General features: G+C 30.7%; 1 protein-coding gene across 5 annotated transcripts in view; it reads left to right on the plus strand.

The window, feature by feature from the left end:
* Window positions 1–2,274: 2,274 nt before the first annotated feature.
* The window catches only part of LOC131847891 (uncharacterized), a 71,637-nt gene continuing 52,652 nt past the window's right edge, over window positions 2,275–21,259 (plus strand). For 2 of the 5 annotated variants that reach the window (XM_059197586.1, XM_059197587.1), the window contains exon 1: window positions 2,278–2,345. In XM_059197586.1, coding sequence (XP_059053569.1) covers window positions 2,303–2,345 — 43 coding nt within the window. In that variant the 5' untranslated portion in view covers window positions 2,278–2,302. Of the gene's footprint in view, window positions 2,346–8,463; window positions 8,517–9,033; window positions 9,304–21,259 lie in introns of those variants that run through there. The other 3 variants (XM_059197584.1, XM_059197585.1, XM_059197583.1) reach the window with 3 other exon arrangements.

A 21,259-nucleotide genomic window follows, 5' to 3' on the forward strand; every position in this document is an offset into this window, starting at 1 on the left:
GGGCCGCAGTTTATGCTCAGCTTCTAAATATTATCGACCACGCGTATTGCGCATCCGTTAATTACCTAGAGACTGACTAAGCCCAGACTGTTTTGAGATTAGGATATTATTTATATAACTTAAGAAATGACGATATTTTATATTAAAATTGCGTTTATTAAAGCGTTGCGTTTTGCGTATATTAACGTTTTAAAACTATTAAAAGAAAATCGTGAATGATATTAATTAATATAATGTAATTCAACGTCTTCAATATTTAAAATGTATATATAAAATAGTAAAAGAATTAAATAGATATATATAATAATATCAGACTTAGAAATTCCGAATATGAATATAAAATACAATCATACCGAGGATCTCTGTTCTGTCTGAAGTTAGTTGGAAATAAACATGTTATACGAAACTGATGTCTATCAATAGAATGGTATATAAATATTCTTATGTATGAGTATCTTCTAAACATTAACTTACATTTCTTCAAATAAAAAAATCTTATAGATAAATAATATTATCTAGTTTTGTAAATATAAAAGAATCTTTCGAGATGCAATTTTTGAAGGAGAGAAAAGTATTTATGGATAGAGGCGACAATAGTTTATTCTTCAAACTAAAAGGTTTAAATAAGAGAAGATCAGAACTACAGAAAATAAGAGTAGTTGAAATTTATAAATAGACCTGATTTAGATATATTTATAACTAGATGCATACCTATTTCCGTATCCGGAAATACATTCTCCTCACTCGCTCTCAATGGCATGACGTCATAATATCGATCGATCCTTCTGTCAGTTGGGATTCTGTAGTTGCGATTGCGTACTAGTAAAAAAATCTCTAATTACAAAATTTTAAATTTTACCCATATATAAAAACTATTTCGGTTGCAATATTTAAAATTTATTATATTAGACTGGTAACACACCACTGTAATATGGAGTACGGTATGGTAGTTAGTGATTGCTTCATACGAGAAAATTAAGGCGCATGCGTGAAAAACATGGCGACGACCTCTCCGCAGGGTGGTAAATTTCCAGGGACGAACTCAGTTATTTTAGTGTTCATTTATTAGTTAATTTGAAGAAAATATTTTTTATAATATTAAACACATAAGAAGTAGGTATAAGTTACTATACATTCAATGCATTTGTGCGGTTTTTGAAATTGTACGCTGAATGTTGGTATGGCATGCATCATTGCATTAGTCGTAAAATATCGTGTAACTATTGCATTATCGTAATATTTTACGCAACGTTACAAACAGTTAACTTGCCAATAACAGAACTTTGCTGTATTTATTTATATTTCTAATATTAAAATAATTAACAGAAATTATATTTTTATTGACAACATCAAAGTATTTACCGGTTGGTAGTAAATTTCTGTTAAGATATATAACATCATGTCGTTGAATCTGGCTGCCAAATTGTGTTAGCACTAGAATTCATAGCTATATCTACCTACATATACACTTAAACATACATGTAAACCTGATTCCTAGTTATTTTTTATCAGCTTCATCAGTATACTATGGCTTGGCTCTCTTTTAAGATTAAAGTAGTGTAAGAATTAAATTGAAAAATAGAGGTACTAATTGTTCTATTAAAGAGGTCACAATTCTAACTCCGACACTGTCTGACATTTACATTCGGCCCCTATCGGCAGTAGTCGGTTGTTTCCGCAGGCTAAACTTCCAACCCTTAACGCGATGCCTCTGCCATGGTCTGAAAAATCTTTACAATGTTATCCCTAATGTTTCCTTTAAAAACGTAATATTAATCAGTGAAAATCATGTGATTGTTAACCAGTATAAAGATATCAAACATAATTCTATGTACTTCGTTCAATTGTTTCCGTTTTGTGTCAGTGTTACTTAATCTGTTGTGCTTATAGTGTTTCTAACGAATATTTCGCAATTTGATAAGGTACGACTTTATTCGCAGTTCTGTTATTTTAACTACTGTTATAATGAAACACAATATTCTTAATAGGTACATAACTATGTTCCATGTAACGTAATGCTGTATTTTGACAATATTAGAATTAATATTATACTTATAATGAATGGATTAGGTACGTGCCTATATACGTACTGACTGGAAAATCGGAAAATCAATTTTTACCACCAACACCCTCGTATCTCCAAACGTAGGGCAATGTTACTTATTTATTTTTGTTTTCAAAAAAATATGAATATGTATACCTACGAAAATTAAATATATATATGTAGTTGTTTCATATATTTTAATAATATTTTTATTTATTTACAGGTCTAAAGTGTCGTTCGAAGAAATGAATAGCTTGGATGAAGAGGATGACTGAAAAAGGAGAAATTAACAGAATGTTGGGTAAGTTTTAATCTTTTTTTATTATTTTTTAGAAGTATATCAATATTTTATATCTTCTTATTCTTCATATTTCTATTTTGGTATATTACATACCTGAACCTGAAATCTAAAATTATTATGAAGTAAGAAAGAAAATAATGTTATTATATATATATTACAGTTATGGCACAAATTTTAGTCTGCTTTTACATTTTTTAGATCTTGCGTATTGAATTACAACATATTTGCAAATGCCAATACTAAACACTTTATTGTGATTTTCTAAATACAAAATTAAATAATATTGAATATATATACGTACAATAACTTGGTAATTAAAAGTTGTAACAAGTATAAAGAGTTATACTTATAAAGTAGGTAATTATAATACAATCCATGTACGACGGAAATCACGATAGTTCACGGAACTTACTCCCAGTAGGAAACTTACTGCTTAGATATACAGCGCAATAATAATTTGTATATTTTAACCATATCATATATGCAGTAAGAAGGTTGGCGCCATCATCAAGGAAATTATGACTGTTATGGTAAATTTACACTAAGCAAGTGTATCCCCACTTTTCCGGATTTCTTGCGGATGCACGCGCAGATTCTACATTCCAAAACGGAAAAGGGTTCCTATAAGCTATAGGACCTTTTTCCGTTTTATACGTTATTCTTGTTATAAAACCGGGTTTATTCTATTTTCTTCGTCTTGTTCTTCTCCATCTTATGACATTTAATTTCGTTGATTGTGGAGTACACTATTTAATTAATTAGAATGATGACTTCATATGTCTGTTTGTTTTGCACATGTAATGCTGTGTATATAAATGGTTATATTGAAGTTTAGTGTTCTATAAAAATCCATATTTTTTTATTAATAAATATAGCATATACTTCTCACAATCAGTGATAATGTAGCGTTCCCTTTAGAATGAAAGAATTAAATAAACTGTAATACAGCTATACATATATGACTTCATTGGGATATACCCAACTGATAAGTTATAATGGTACATTAAACCTTTACATTCATTTGACATTGACGGAATGTCTCGTCTATTCTAACGTAGATAAAATAACATTCCGTTCATTATGGAACTGCCCAATTTTCTCCTATTTTTACAATTATTACGTGTTATTTAACTACACCTATTACTAGTATTTATTAAGTGTTATGTCCCTGTGTATTATACCTCGTAAACCTATATTATGTATAGAGAATAGAAATCATAAATGCTATTTAATACAAAAACTTTCGCCCCATATATGACTTGGTAAAAGCGGACTGTTACACTTATGAAGTCAAAGCACATTTCATAGAAAGCAAATAGAATGTATTGACACTCTTATGTATTATTAAATGATATAGATATATTTATTTATTATAGTGATTAGGCGCCCACACATCCTGCCAAGTAAACGTGAAATTATCATTACCTCTCATTATTATCACGATTTTTTTAACCCAAAATTTCCCTTTTTTGAATGTCTAAGAGTATATTTGATATCCTGAAAAGTAACAAATTAGGTAGAACATGACAAAAAAACAGTCGTCCTGATGTGATGCGCTCAACAGTTGGTAATTAATTTTTGTTCATATAGAAGTTATAGAAGTATAGAGGAAGTATGAAAGTGGCACCGGTGTCAGAGAGGTTGAAGAGTAATCGTCTATCATGGTATGGACATGTAATGCGTAGGAACGAGGAGAATATTTTAAGAAAGGTGTTACATATGAATGTGGATGGTTATAAGGGCAGAGGAAGGCCGAAAAAGAGATGGATGGACTGTGTGAAAGATGATATGGTAAGAAAGGAAGTAAATAACGCGATGACTGCGAACAGGGATGAATGGAAGCGAAAAACATTACACCGACCCCAAATAAATGGGATAAGGAAGAAGCAGATGATGATAGAAGTTATAGAAGATTATCAATTTAAAATCAAAATCATTCTAAATTTAATTCTATCTACTATTACATAAGCCTTGTAATAGTAGATAGAATTAAATTTAGAACTAATAATTTGTTTAAATCCTTCATTTTCTAAATTCTACTATATGTATTAGCATACTTTGAACAGTAGTCTATGTAATCATACATTATCCTCTGTTTTTATGACTGGCTTTGTTATTGACATCCAAGTTTCATATTTGATTATATAGGACTCGGATATAACTAAATAGGTACTTATGTTAAACCTAAATGGCTTACAGTAAGTAGGTATAAACCTAGACTATTAATTAAATTATTATAGTAGCGCACACGACAGACGTCGTCGACTACTGGTTCCGTTGTTTTTAAACCATCCGTCTAACCGTTTAGGAGGATTCAGGTGACAAATACACGTATAGAAAAATATACCATCATTACATAGTGTTGGAGACCCACCGCCACAACTCTTTTGATATTTTTATTAGTTCGCAACTGTATTTAAATATATATTCTATACGTGTTTTCATCATTTTAGACACCCATACAGTCTACCGATCCATTACACATAGTATATGTAAAACAAAGTCGCTGTCGCTGTCTGGCCGTCCCTATGTATGCTTAAATCTTTAAAACTACGCAACGGATTTTGAAGCGGTTTTTTTAAAAAGATAGAGTGATTCAAGAGGAAGATTTATATGTATAATACTTGTATACCCGGGCGATTAACTAGTATAATGTAAAACAGAAATAGATACATTGTCATTTGTCAATAGAATCAGTCTCTCGTGTAGTGAACAGCGCGGATTATAACATTACAATCACAGACACATTGTTTTGATATGAAAATAAATCTGTTCTGAATAAACAGTATTAATTACTACACATTTTATCACAAGCATTATATGTACGTATTATTTATCTTTGTGGTTATTTCTTTGTTTTCTGTAATTTGGTAACTCCATTAGTTACCGTACTGTGGACTCTCATTTACTAACTAATCCTTATTAAGACTGTGAATATATGAGATTGTTTGTATCTTTATTTGATATCTCTTAGATATTTAAAAGATATATTATATTTTTAAAATGTGAATTACATAATAGACTTGATTGATACAATTTATTTTAGTGTAGTTATGAATTAATTAAACAGTTAGACAGTTGGTTCTTTCCAAAACCAAACTCCTACAATGGTATTGGGTTATAATTTTTTAAGTCATCTCAGTGCGGGCACGAGAGCACTCAATAATTAGATTGACATTGATCGTACTTATTATCATGTACATGATGTAGATTTCCCTTCATATCAATTATAATTACAAGAAATTATAACCTCGATTTTATTATAATATATCTATTTATCTAGTAAATAAATATCAAGTATGAATAATAGTATTAGATATATAAGTACTGGCAGATATATTATAGATTTATAGAATTGAATATTAGATTATCTGGTGTGTGTGAAGTATGCTTTGAACCAAGGCCACGGTAGCAATAGATCATGTTATGTTTACGCAGTCATTATGTACATTTCTTCGCAGCTCACGTCAGTGATAACCTGAAGATAAACTTATTAATTCGTGTGTTAAAAATAAAATTGAAGAGTTTTCTGTGAATCATTATTTCGAGGTGTGCAGTGCAGTATCACAATACATACGGTCGAGGTTATGTTGAGCGCAAAGATAACCTTATATAGAATAAAAATTAAGAAACACAAAGTGAAAAATTTTCCTCTAAACCTGAACATAAGAAAGAAAAAGAAAAGTTCTTGCGAAAGTGTTTTGAGATAAAACTTAATAACATTGCATAAAGGTATAAAAGACGTAAAATGATTGCTCTAGTGTTGTGCTTGTTCGAGAAAATTTTAGACGTTGCGCGAAATGTATATTCCGAGGAGCAATTACAAACAACTGTTATTATGACTGATTGCCTTAGAAGACAGAAGAAAAGACGAAACCATAAGAAACAACGTCAGCGACGTAAAGGTAATAAGCGAATAAGCTAAATTAATAAAATATAAACACCTACATAGATATGCTATCAAACAGATAACTCATGTTACATTAATTGATATAATTAAGTGAATCTGATGGAACAAAAAACATTATCATATTGTTTATTTATACTTATGTAACCGATTCTATATTGAGTCTATATTTATGACATTTAGGTGTTAGTTACAATTATAGTACCCAAGTGCATTTCTAATATCTAAGTAAATTTCAATTGTTCATTTTCTTTGTATATGTTTGTAACAGAATAAGTATTATCTTAACCTAAACTCTGTACAGATAGTAACCGATTATTTAATAAGTTTTATGATTCAATGTAAGTCAGTCTTTTGTATGTATTTTATGTACCTACCTAACTTCATTCTTCTATCTAATATTTGATGTAACGATAATATATTTACAAAATTATCAAAATACATAGGTACATTCGACCTTTACTTTAAACCTTATTAAGGTCAGTACACATATGATGTAGATAATTTAATAGGTATGAAGAGTTATTATGATTAACAAAACAGCGACAGTCGAAACGCTTGAAGCGACATCTATCTGTACATACTAACAATATATATCAAGATACAACACGCTACAGTCAGTGCAATACAGTGGAAGTTATTGATAGATTTATGCAATTGATACATATACATTACACCAGATGGCAGTAGTAATATATTGTTTAGATTTTAGAACACAATACAACATTTGTAAATTGATTAAAAAGGCCCTCATATATTTTAATACACTTTGGCAACGTAATATGTACTCAAATGGGGCAGGGGATAATTAAAAAGGTATATTAGGCCCATTGTTGGCAATGAAGATTATCAGGTCGATCTGCACGCAATTCCCCTGAAAACCAATATGGGAAGTTTCTGATAAATTCATCCAAATTTGATGGGCTTACTTACAGTATATTTTCAATCTTTTGTTCCCACTGGTGCCGCCAATGTATAAAGTTAACTCAAGCGGACTCAATTCCATTTTTCACCCATAAATAGACTTATAGTTATTAAAAATTAATCAACTAAGTGACCAATCTTTATAGAAGTAAATAAAGTAAATATTGATAATAGAATTTTATAGTTTGTTGTCAGTACCGAACAGTACCTGATTTTTATAACAAACATTTAGGTACAATCTGTTTTTCATTTATTCTTCCTAGATAAGTAAAAAATAGAAATGAACGTAGGAAAGACAAAAAGTAATCCTAGACAATTTAAAACTTTCATACATATTCAGGACATATCCGTGTTTTTGGGGTTCTTACAAAGGATTAACAAGTCTTGTTCCAAATTCGTGTCGTGAATGTTGAGGTCATTCACTTGGCTTCAACATCTTATTGTGACTGATTTGGCAAACATACCGTTACAATTCTTTTTACTGTAGGTACCTACGGTTTACGGCTGTTACAGACTTCTATAAATTGCATTTCATAAATTAATTAGGCATTTTAAGTAACTGAATTGGCTTCCCATTTTATGGTAAGTTACAATCTTCGGCACAATTTTGAGGAGAGAGTATGTCTCCATCTCCATACACTGTAATTTTACTTTTCAAACTTGTACTGCTTACAATTAAAATTGGCAGCTAGACAAGTGACACAGAGGTACACAGGTCCCTCTAGAACTACTAGTAGAACTCTCAGACGACCTCACACAAAATTTATGTCTGGTAAGGCTCTAATAAGGCACAAGAGAGAGAGAGAGAATTAAAAAACCAAAATATGACCTATTAACTCTATTTTATGACTACTCGCGACAAGTCCTGGGTCGCAAGGCTGCATTACAAATCATTGATTATTATAATACATACAAACCTCCCTCTTGATTCACTCAATCTATTAAGCGATTATTAAAGATAAGCGAACTGACAGTGGCGGCCACTTTGTTTTATAATAAAGAACTGTAAATAAAGATAATATTTTATTTGCTAATATGAAACCCATTTGTTCGTTCGTCTGAAAGAAATAGATAATATACAAATATTTATTAGAAATCAAAACAGGTTAAAAACAACAATATTATAAATTTACACCTGGTTAATATAGGAAGTCACAATGCAAAGATATCTAATGCATTTTTTTATTACATTTATTATGCACCCTTCTGCAAAAATACGAACCGCGAAAGTCGCTATTGGACTGGAGTGAAGTTTGCACGCAAGCCTACGTCAGTTACACGCGTTGCGCCTGCGCGTTTGACGTATACGGCGGTGCTGTAGTCGTGATCCGATTAACAACGTCAGTTTATTTTTATATTTTACTTTATCACATTAACACTCTATAAACATAAATAAAACGGGCCGATTAGCTTGATTTGATAATAACCAATACTAGTATACACCTTTCCCCATTAAAATATTCTTTGATTTCTTTTTTATTACCTGTAATTTGGCTAGCCATTACTCATTGCGAATACGGAAACCGTAATAAATTTTGCAATACATGACTGTTTTAAATTGCAGTAATGTACAACTACTAACATTGCAACTAAGTATCAAAATTTTAATGATGTACGGTCGTAGTATACTCTCCAATTAATCCAGTTCTATTTGCGTCCCGTCTCGTTCCCGATACGATCCCCAAACCCCACAACTCACTTCATTTCTGTTGGCGTCTCTCTCACACGTAGCGTGCTCATTCATCGTCCAATATTTGGATCGGGAATTTGGGATAGCACGCCCGCAGCTGTCAAATCAAGCAAATCGCGGCCTTACCACGCCGAATTCTAAATTTTAATATTTAATTTACTTTGCAGTGTCTTTACTTGTGTTTTGTCACGTGCAAAAACAATGTGAAAAGTGGTTGTTAATAATATTTTCTTAGTAACTTGTATCCTTTCTGACTTGTATGGTTTAATAAAATCAATCGGAGACGCAAAATGTGAGGTGTTTACCCTCAGAAGTGCTGAAGTGTAAAGTGATGAAGATACCTGGTTTATTGTAGTGCATTTATATCGAACAATCAAAAAGGATACATTGGGAAAAGAAAATGCGGATCAAGACCTACACAGATTTACGCCCAAATGGTAAATATACCTAATACCCACCTTTAAATTACTGTTATTAAATTATATTTCATACACTTTGTATTGTTGCACGTCAATACTATATAGGTACTTTTCTTTATCTCATGTTGAATTATTGACAAAATTAATGAGTAGGTAGGTATTTCTTTAACGATACCATTTTTGTATACTTACCTTAGATGTAGATATACCGCTATTTATAAGCTACTCACTGACAAGTAGTCTGGTGGACCGAAATAATGTTATCCACCAATTTAAAACTATACTATATAAGTGACCGAGAGTAAACTGTACCTTGATTAAAGAACCAAATCTGGCATACTGCGCCGTTAGGTACTTAGATTAATTTGAATATTGATATACAAAGTTTTTAGTGTAGGCTAAATTCTACCTTACAGTTTTAGTCGTATGGTCTATGTTTGGGTATAATATCACGGCTTGCTCGAACTTGAAAAACAATACAGTGTGCAATTCCACTACTTGAACAGATTTTTAATATAGTTTAGATGTATTTTTCGGGTTGATTCCTCATTAATCCAGTGAGGAATCAACAGAAACATCCAATCAGATTGGAATTTTGGGAATTCTCCAGGAAATATCGAGTTTACAGCGACGAAAAACTAGTAAGTATTATATATACCTACTAGGTGTGCCCGCGGCTTCAACAGCGTGAAATTTATAGCCTATATGTTATTCTGTTGCATAAACTATATTACTGTAAAGTTTCAAAATCCGTTCAGTAGTTTTTGAGTGAAAGAGTAACAAACATACATCCATACATACTCACAAACTTTCGCGTTTTTAAGAGTATCTAAACATAAAACATTAATTTAAAAATACACACGTGGTAAAACGACTATGAAGTATAAAAAATATATTTATTACCATTATAAGTACTTATGTATATAGGTAGGTACAATTTAGTATTCATACATACTCATCAAGGAAACAAGTCTTCCTTCTCGTTTCCTCCAAACGACCCATTGTTCATTAGAAAAGGTAACATACATCATTTTCTTATACTAAAATAAAAATATTGTACAGGATTAGTCGTAAATGAGTTCTGAATCAGTTATACTAGGATATAAAGTGGAAATTTGAAAATAAATATTTACTTAGCTAGGTATAAACTAAATTGATTAGGTACGTATTCATGTTCTCTAAATAGGTACCTACATATTTAAAATTACTTACTTTATCTAATTCGGTAACCGTAACATTAAAGTTCACTTATAATATTAGCCTTCAACATTTCACTCTAGCAATTAAATATATTATAGTCAAAATTATTTATTCATATAATAACACTTTCAGCAACTTATACAAGTCATATTATTTGTCTCTATCCCTACTGTCTAGATCGGCTAGTTGCTTTAGTTGAGAAGAACTGGCACGAAACTCAATTGGTACATTTTTTAAAAAGTAATGTAGTATACATATGTCCAATATCGAAAATACCTTGTCTGAACAACGAACACCATGCAAGGTCGCTTCGCAAATAATTGTTTACAGAGTAATTACAGAGGGATTATTCTTTCATTATATAATAATTTTATTTGTATTATATTCTAATAGTTAATATTTCAAGACAGTACTTATAATTAAACTGTCTTGTAGTAGTAGCTACCTAGATTTTTAAAGTTGTTCATGACTGAATGTTTGGTTGACGATATTTAGACTGCACTGTACATCAACGTTCATTTATTATAGCTTAGAGGCGCTCTAATGATTTAAATTGCGATGACTGGTCCCGGCGTCGTCTCATTGGCGCAATTGTGCCTGCGAGGTCGGGCGCGGTTTCATCACGATCATAAATACAATAAGAATGAAGCTATCTTCCATATGGTGATCCATATGGAATATATTACATTTGAGTACATAGACACAAGAGAACATCGGGGCCTAGAGGTTTGCTACTGACACTTAGACCGTAAAGTTCTGCGTTTGATATAATCTATATACCTAAGTTGTCTTTTTGACGAACTCTCTAGTCAAACAACAAATTTAATACCAGAGATAACAATAGACTCGCCCCTTGGCATGCTGAATTCAAATATATGAACTTCAGAGAAAAATGCGGGCATGTTAATTATTGCGTTCACCTCGACGACGAGTATTGACAATGCCTGCTATTACATTTGAAATAACAGTCATAAAGATATCATACATAGATTCAAATTACGATGATAAAGATTAACATAAACACACACATTTATAAAAAAACATACGAATACTTCTTTAAAAAATAAATGGATATTAGAATGCAATATTTAGTGGAATGCAGCTAGCATACAGGTTTAGAAACGCTATTTCGTTATATCTCTTAGAAATAACGTTACTTCTCTATTAATATATCTTAGTTGACAAGCTCTTAAAATTAAGTAACTAAATGTAAGTACATATTATGCTCCTACGAATTGAGGTTGGAAAATAATTAAGTAACGAAGTAATAAATTAGTAATAATATTGTTGATAAAAAGCAATTATTATCCAAAACCAATACAGCGGAACTGCTTTTATTACGTAACGGTACTAGTATCTATGTGTATACATGTTATGTTCTTGCCTCTATCTAAGACTTATGAAAGTAAATTCATGTGGAACCAATTTAGTGTTAGTGGGATTAGTCTATTATGACCGGAGCTTTAAACCAAAGTATTAAACAATAATTTAAACCGACTTCGAAAAAGAGCGGAGATTTTAAATCGATTTTATTATTTAATATTTGATACATCTGACCTAAAAATATGTTAAATAAAAAAACCAAACTGTTTCTTGAATCAAAATATCTGGAGAAAATATGTCATTTAGTAATGTTTACGTAAACTAAAATAGTCTCAAAGAATTGGCTATCTTCCGACTTCATTCATCAGATGATGAATGAGAATAATGAAATTGTATTAAAACAATATGAACTAGTCTTGTTTGTTAAACATTAAAGACACTTTTTTAAACAAATACAAAGTGTAAAAGTTTTGAGGACTGGATGTTAATACATTGCACATTTATATTGAACGAGAAGTATTAGTGAAGAAAATATACTCACGTAGATTGAACGGTTGTGCAATGAAACTTTAATGAAGTTTCACAAATACATAATGCATCGATAATTACCGATAAGATTCAAGATATACGACAAATTACTGTCAGTCACATCTTTATATGACTCATAAGTACTATTGGTTACATAGATTGTACATTCGCCTGATTAACTTTCTCTGTCACTATAGAATAGCGATGTTTAGCGATATGTTCCCAATATGCTATATGAAATATTGTAGTTTGGTCTATCTCTAACGTAGTGTTAATCAAGAAAATATTCTATATCATTAGTATAGTGTTCTGAATTCAATGAATTTGAAGAAATAAAATCTACACTACCATAGTACTGTATACTGTGGGAGATACTATTACAATTATGTTGTACTTACTATTTTTTCTCGTTATACTTTTATTAAAGAAATTACATGTCTTTGAAGTAATAAACAAAACGATCCATTCTCAACTTCTGAGCGATTCGTATAAATTAGTGATAATTTAAATGTAGATTTAATCTCTTGTTTACTCACAATGACCGGGGTCGGAAGTGAACCAGAGATCATGATGAAAGACGAAGGTTTTATAGTTTATTCAACACCCACCGATTGTTCACATAACAAGACAAGTCTTATTGAAATACTACAGCAGTCGCATCATAAAACATTTTTTGGGTAACTTATATGATAAACATGAACAATAACCGTTCAATGAGTATAAATATTGTTAGTTGTGTAAATACGCGGGTAAAATAGGTTCCAAAACTACTATAATACACTGTAATAGCGGTTAATATATTATTAGCAGCTAAAAATATACTTACGTTAAATTACCGATACATGTACGTTTTGTATTTTAAACGAAATTCTCTTTGTGCATAATTTTTATTTATTTTATTTACTTAAGTATAATAATAGACAAAAAGAGACAATCTATAAAATGCTCCAATTGTAATTGATAGATATCGTTAAATAATAATGAAGGCATTGTGTACATGAAATTTGCTAAAATGTAAGTACCTATAATTTAAATTAATATTTAGAATTATCAATATCAACGAGCACTGATTTGCAAATGTGTTAATAAACAATGTTATTATAATATTATTGACGGTTCCAAACAGTTTGAAATATTTAAATCAGTAAAGATAGTCATTCTAATCAGGTACCCACCAGGTAAAAACCTACAATATGTGAATATTGTAATTTATCATGTGGTAACGATGTAAATTACAGAAGAATAGAATACAATAGAGAATCCTTTAACTTAATTTAGGCACTTTAAATACTCATTATTATCTTTTTAAACTACCGCTCATTCGGAAAGCTTTTATGTCATAAAAAGAACGAAGTTGCAGCTGTTTATTGTTTATAACCCTGTAAATGTCTATACACAATATTCAAGAAGAGTCGTAAGCATATCAAATATCTACCTGTACAGTTACCCTTAACGTATTGCACACTGTCTGAGGGAAACCCAATCGATATCCTGCCACCCTCCTCCGTCGGCTCTGACGTAGTGTAATGTTAACTCAGGCTGTTAGCAAATCTTTCAGCTTGCTCGATTGCAACGATATCACGCAATTTATATCAAGGTTAACTAGCAAACCTAAAACATTCTGCACGGACTTGAATAAATAAAACTTGTTTTGTGTTTTCAAATAATGCAGCTAATGAACAACATTCGATAGCATTATACCCTGTAAAGATTTTCTACCTTTAAAACGAATGATTAACACAATATACTATAAAAGTAAAACAGTTGTAAATTTTGATATTTATATAAGTAAACAAGACTATAACACAAATACTCGAAGAACGGAGATTTATTTGAAGGATTGTCAAGAACTGAAGTAAAATCAAAATTCTACAAGAACATGTAAAGTATAGTTTATGTACCTATTCGTAATCTAATATTTTGTATGCATAGTATTGTATAGCAAATATTGCAACGAATGCCGTTGAAAAATACTTATCAAATAAATAAATAAACACACTTTCCTTTTAGATAACTACTGCAAAAATAAAAATGAAAATATAGTTATTTGTTACATTACCTTAAAATAAATCGATGTGATTATAGGGTAAGAGTAATTCCTTTTAATCTAGAAAAACAAAGCAATTAATCTGTTTAAGAGTGAGGTAATTCAGAAAACCTACAGTAAGCTGGCTTGACAGTATGGTATTACAGTAAATTCATTTCTTATGGGAGGATATCCGACTAAGAATCAGACAGTAAATAATTATCATGATATGAATCTTAAAATACTTAAGTACAATTTTTTTTATGGAATACAATCCGATTAAAATTGGCACAAGACATATGTATTTATTTAAGCGTGATCTTTTATCTACTTACTTACTTACATAAATTTTATATTTATTTTAATTACTTCAGGAAAACTTAGTCTACTTTATTAAAAATATGGTACAAACGAAGTAGTTAAAGAAAGTATATTGTTAAGAAAAACTGGTAAAATCAGATAACCAAGAATTTTGCATGTGTGAAGAAAAATTGTCGAACTGCGAAGTTGTGCGTGTCTGATTTTCAAGATTGCGACTCCGGCGAAAGTTCTCGCAGGTACTCCCGTGCTCATTGTGTAACGATGTTTGAAGAGCGCTTCATATTGTACCTTTTTCTTTACCTCCATATCATTATGTAATGCCACTGTACGCCCAATTTTAATTCTATAATGCTACCTACTGAACGTGTTCTACTTTATTTTAGAATGGCTATGCCATCATAATAGTGTCTTTAAATAGCAACTGTGAACTATAACATTGTTAGTGCTGTATTTATAGGTATGGTTTTAATATGAAAGTAACTTAGAAACATAAAAAATAATTATTAAAAATATTAAGAATGACAGAATGTCTACTGTAATATTATAAAACAACAAATTTTACTTTTTGTATTTATTTGTTTAGTAATCATCATTATAATAAAAAAAAAAATTAATAATAAAAAAAAACACCTATAGAAAGCTATTGATTAGCAACAAACATGGGCTGTATTTATAAAAAATAAATTGTTATCCTTATATTTGTAACATCCGTGCGGTGTCCCAAGCAAACAATATATTTCTACATAAAAAAAGATAAAGGTCGGTCGTGCACAACAACAAATAAAAAGAGTAACATATATAGTATAAATGTTACCAATTTTCAGTTGAATCCAAAGTAGCTGTTCAAAGTTCTGTATTACTTTAGGAAGATCTATCTTTAACACATGAGCAGACGTCGGCTAGACTAGACATACTGTTTTCTTTGTTTTCTAGTTTAGCTGCAGCAGTCTGGGGCTATTTAAAATTTACTTTGCTTATATTAGAAAAATAGAGATGTAACAACTTTTTTAACGATTGTTATAAAAGATTCGATAGTATAATACGATATTTTATTTATTCTGACGTAATATCTGATTGTTCAATATTTACTTTGTTAATATTGGAAAAGAATAATATTAAATCCTTGTAAGTTTACTCTTACTCGTAGTACAAACAGTAATGTCATCGCAGTTTCTTTCTGTACCTCTCAAAGATTCATGTAACCAGAATATCCTTTTTAAATGATCAATTATTAAATTATAGAATTGAAATTTTAACTGAAATATAATTAGTGTTGTTATTACATATAGATAATACAGTAATGTTTGACAGATAATTAATTTATTATTCCTGCTTGGTAATATTATAAATGTGAAAGTTTGAGTAGATGTTTATGATTTTTAATGTTTGTTACTCAATGACCGACATAGATTTGTATGAAATTCGGCGCCTACGTTAGAGTACGTTAAACGTAGGCGCCACCAATAATTATAATATATTTAATAACCATTGATTAATATGTCCACTTATCGCATGGTTTTTATTATTTACTAATATAGTTATGTAAGATAGCGTAACAGTTGATAATGATAACCGCTATACAGATAGATACATACCTATATAGTGTATATTATCTACTGTTTTGCAATCTTACATAATTGTAAACAATATTATTTTCTAAAGAGACGCACATTGTTCTATAAGGTAACGTTGAAATTATAGAAATGTCAATGATCGAAGTACTTCGCGCTATAAATTTTTTCATGTTCCAAAAATGGTATGATGAGAGAATGTAACAAGCAAGGTGTTCTAACAAGCAGATGGTTACAAGTGCCATCTTAAACATCATCATAACTTCTTAAAAAATATCTTTTTTATACACACATGCACATACTCTAAATGCTTTTAATTAACCCAATAAATTTTAATGCAATGTTTGCCGCGACAGAAGCAAAAATACATAAAGGAAATCAATTACGATAATTTTGCTGTGTTTTGGCTTTTGCTTATTTGGTATACAGAGTAAAAGATTGTACGTTACCGTTCTTAAATAATAGTGTAACGTATGCATAATACTGTTTTGTTATACTTACTAATTCACTCGGCAAAATTATAAAAACTATGTCATATTAAATTAAAAATGCAGTGTACAGTAGATAGAATAATAGTTCCATATTGTATTCCTGTTACTGTTAAGACATACACATTATGATATTTATATCCAAATATAAAAAATATCGTTGCATTATCACTTAAAATTACTGTTTTAGCTAGTTTTAAGATACGTAAGTAGAAAGAACTGATATCAAATCCACTGAGTAACGTTTATTATTTTGGAATTACCCGCTGTTAAGGTTATACCTTGATAACTGTTATATTTGTACTTACTAAGTTAGAAGTAATTAAAATAACGACATGAAGAAAATGTAACTTTCCCCTAAAATGTTCATGAATCATCGTGTGCGTGCTTCTAAAAAGAATCCAATGGAACCGTGTCTACACAAGATTAACGGTTAGGGTTTATAGCGTACACCCTCCCTCCACCCACGATCCGTGCAACAATATGACTACGAGGAACTGAGAATTAAGAAGGGAATACCCATTTTTATAGTATCGTATTAGAAGATGAAAAGAAACATTTTAATATTTGGGCAATTAAAAACTGAAATACTTACCGACAATGGCATAGCAAATAGTATTGTAGCATGTCTCAGTTAAATAGAAAAATATTATAGAAGTGAACATATTTATTATTTATACAATAAATCCAATACCTTAGTAATACTGGTGGCTGTAATGATTCGTAACGCCCTAATAGTTGCGTGGTGTTTAGTTGACCTTTTGCTTTATGGTTATACCCTAGCTAGCTAATATATTCAATCAAGGTCATAAGTATTAGCTGAACTAAAATTAGATTACAAATATAACATTGAATTGCTAAAGCCTTTCTATGTCGTAACAATAACATGTGTTATTATACGATTTTGCGTGTTTGCTCAGAAAATTGACTTATTTTGACCGTTTACCGAGAATTTCTTATTACTATAGGAGTTTATTTCATCTCCATCTGACTATACCTACACGTGTATGATTAAGTTAAATAGTGGCAAGTTCAGATTAGACTTAGTGGTACAGGCAATAAGAATCATTTTGGAAAGGCATGTACACCATACAATTACACATAGGAAGATAGTTTATTGACTAATAGCTATTGGTAGATTGTTTGTTTGCAATCCGAGGATATTACTTTTGCTGTAATTTTATCTGAATATCCATAGATATCTGGACTGAACATGGATTAATTTGTAGATTGGAGTAGATTTCAGTGATATATTTAAGAAACATGGACGATTCCATGTTCCTTAAATATATGAATGAAATCATGGAATAATATATTAGTCCCTTAATTTCATATCAGCGGTCAATAAAATGTAGATGAGGTAGTCAGATATTCTCGTTATGTGTGCGGGGGCGACAAGAGCTTCGCTTTGCGTGCACGTCGGCGTTGGATCGAAATTAATATCCTTCCTCCCCTACAGTCATTAAAACATTCAAGCAGCGTACTATAATTTATGTTATTACGCATGAAAAAACTTGACTTTGGAAGACCGAAAAACAGGAATTTGTATATGAAATATAAACATTTTCTCATAAATAACATCATCACGTGTTTGCTATAATACCGTCGTATAGGTGTACACAAAGAGCTACGTAATAATGTCTACAAAAATAATAATGGAACTTACTGCACCTTGTTTGTTTTTATCCAGTTTGTATGCATATGTACACAAACTATATTCATTATTGTCACTATATATTGTTACAATTGTGGCCTGAATATTAAAATCTCTCAAATGCTTAATTCTTTTATCTTTTTTACGTAATAAAATAGTGTAAAATTTATTAACAATCATTCTCTCCTTTGGACAGACTAATGTAATTATGAAATTGAAGTTATACGTAACCTAATAAAACCTAAGTATCTTTACTTCCTAGAAAATTGAAACTGTCATGTTTGCAAATGGAACAGTGTGTATGTATATACTTCATTAACATAGAACATTTCTTTTTCTGGTAGATCAGTATCTGTTAGTAGTGAAATAATTATATCTACGATCGTGTTGAAATTATAACTACGATCTGCATAATTTCATTAACAATTGAGATAGCGAAGCATTCTCGCTTTCAATATACGAAGTGTTGTATCAACATGAATAAGGAATAAGAGTTTCCTTTTCACATACAATAAATGTGCTATACGATGGCTGTACGCAGTCGACTGGCGCGATGCCAACTTTTCCTTGCAATTTTACTGCCCGTCCGGTTCAATACTTGGACATTTTGCAGTCGCCATCCTAGACTATGATGGCAATAACCTATCAGTTTTATTACTTTTGGTAGCAACTGAGGTTTACTTGTATTTTATATGAATCGTTAATACTTGAATCGTCTTCTTTAGATTACGCTTTGATGGTGATATTTTCGAATAAAGCATTCAATAAAACTGCCGACACTTTTACAGTTGATAGAAAGTTTGAAATGAACCGTTACCGCGTAATAAGAAAAATTGAAAGATAGAAATAGATGACATGACTATGAGAATAAATTTTATGTCACGTACAAAATGCACGTCCTACTTAACGGCGCGAAAGCCGTAAAATATGGTGTAATGTAGAGCAAGGCTTTATTAATCTGCATATTGTATGGGACAGGTTTAAAAATAATAAAACAGATGTGAAATCTAGTAATGAAGTTCATATATGGAAACTGTTAATTGGTGTAATGTCGTGATTGTATTGATATATCTTAATTAAACGTAAAATTTGTATAAGTACTAAAAAATACTTGGACAACGTTTTTAATATAACAAGTTTATATTTTTAAATATATTCATGAAGTAGGTACACTAGAATAGTTCTCGACGTTGTCACCAAAATTGTCTCCGCCCATAATATAGATCAAAAGACTTTTATATCAATCTGAAATTGGGAACAAGAATTCAGTGATGTTCACTATCACAAAACCGAATTATAACGGGATATTTACCGTTTTACTGTGAGTTTTCAATACACACATACAATGTGATATGAATAATAACTATTAACATTGCTGGGGATTCGAGTAATTCGCATCTAACCAAACATCTTTCGGGCTTAACTGGACCACGTATAAAGGACACGCCTACAGTACAATTGAAAACGTGTTTATTTAATGTACTGATTGAAAAACACTAATTATAATATACAGTTAAACGTTAAACCACTGAGGCATTTAGTTTTGTGCTAAAATAGTCATTATTAGAAGTTAAATCGTGAAGCTATATTAACAAGAAGTAATAACGTTCTCTATAATGTATTCTGAACAAAGATCGCTTGATTTACCGATTTCTCTATGAATATCTATCGCACACTGAACGCATCTATAAATAGCCTTAAAGAATCTGATTTCGAGCCTTGCTTGCGATGAAAAGCAGACGCGATGTTGAATGTCTAGCAGGTCTTATTAGGTGTGAAGTTCTATCAATGGGCCATTCAGATGGTGAATTAGATACAACGGTTATACAAATATTGATGTAAATAAAACTTTTTTTAAATATAACAAATGACAAACAATCAGAGACTTTGATGGAATCAAGTGACGATAGTGGCACCGTGGTCTTACCATCCGTGTGGTGACAATAGTATTCCTAAAAACGACTAATGTTAGTACCCATAACACAACGACTAGATAGCGCAGTGTGAATTGTCTTTGTCGCTGGTTATAAAAAATAAGAATATAAAAACACTATAATTTTAATAAGTAACAAAATCAGTGTAGGTTTTAGTAGTAAGTTCACGCAATTCTTTAGTTGTGTCAGGGTCGGATATGCGCATTGCGTATTCTTCTTTGAGTACTAATCATATCTTGGTCGTATTTTACACAGCAGTCAAATTCAGTACCTACTGAAAATTCATTATAGATGAATCTTAACTTTCGTAAAAGGACACACAAGGTACAGTAAATTATAGAAAAAAATACACACAACTACATAGGTTAGTTATTAATATGTAGAACTAATAATATATGTTTCTGATAGAATCTGCCTATAAATATATAATAAATCTGTAAGGTTGTTTCACAATTTATGTACAAATGTGGTCGCCTTTTGTGACTGTACAAGTAAGTGTATACAGTTATTAACTAATGCAGATCATGAACTGAAAGCACGTTGAAACGACGACAAATGACGTTCCTGCATTGAATCCACCTGGATCGATTTCGTCGGCATGCATATGCAAGTCATAAACATCTATTTATCCAGGATATAGTATTAATATAGCAAACCGTGTTATTTTTACCATTGGTACAAAAATATCACTGTTGGTTTCTCTATAATATATGTATGATAATTATGCACCGTAGATTTCTCTTCATGTCCTCATATTATGAATGCCAAATAAAAGGGCTGCCAAAGAGTGACGCCAACATTACAGGGCGCTTTCATGAGTAATGGTTATTTTTGGACAATTAACGAGTCAAGTATGAGAAATTCAACAAACTGTTCTTGTGAATGTTCGACATCTGTGTTGTTAAATATGCAATAATGTATTATATTAT

Source organism: Achroia grisella, unplaced genomic scaffold, assembly GCF_030625045.1.
Source record: "Achroia grisella isolate CSIRO2021 unplaced genomic scaffold, CSIRO_AGI_Agris_v1 utg544, whole genome shotgun sequence".
In the NCBI taxonomy this organism is placed as follows: domain Eukaryota; kingdom Metazoa; phylum Arthropoda; class Insecta; order Lepidoptera; family Pyralidae; genus Achroia; species Achroia grisella.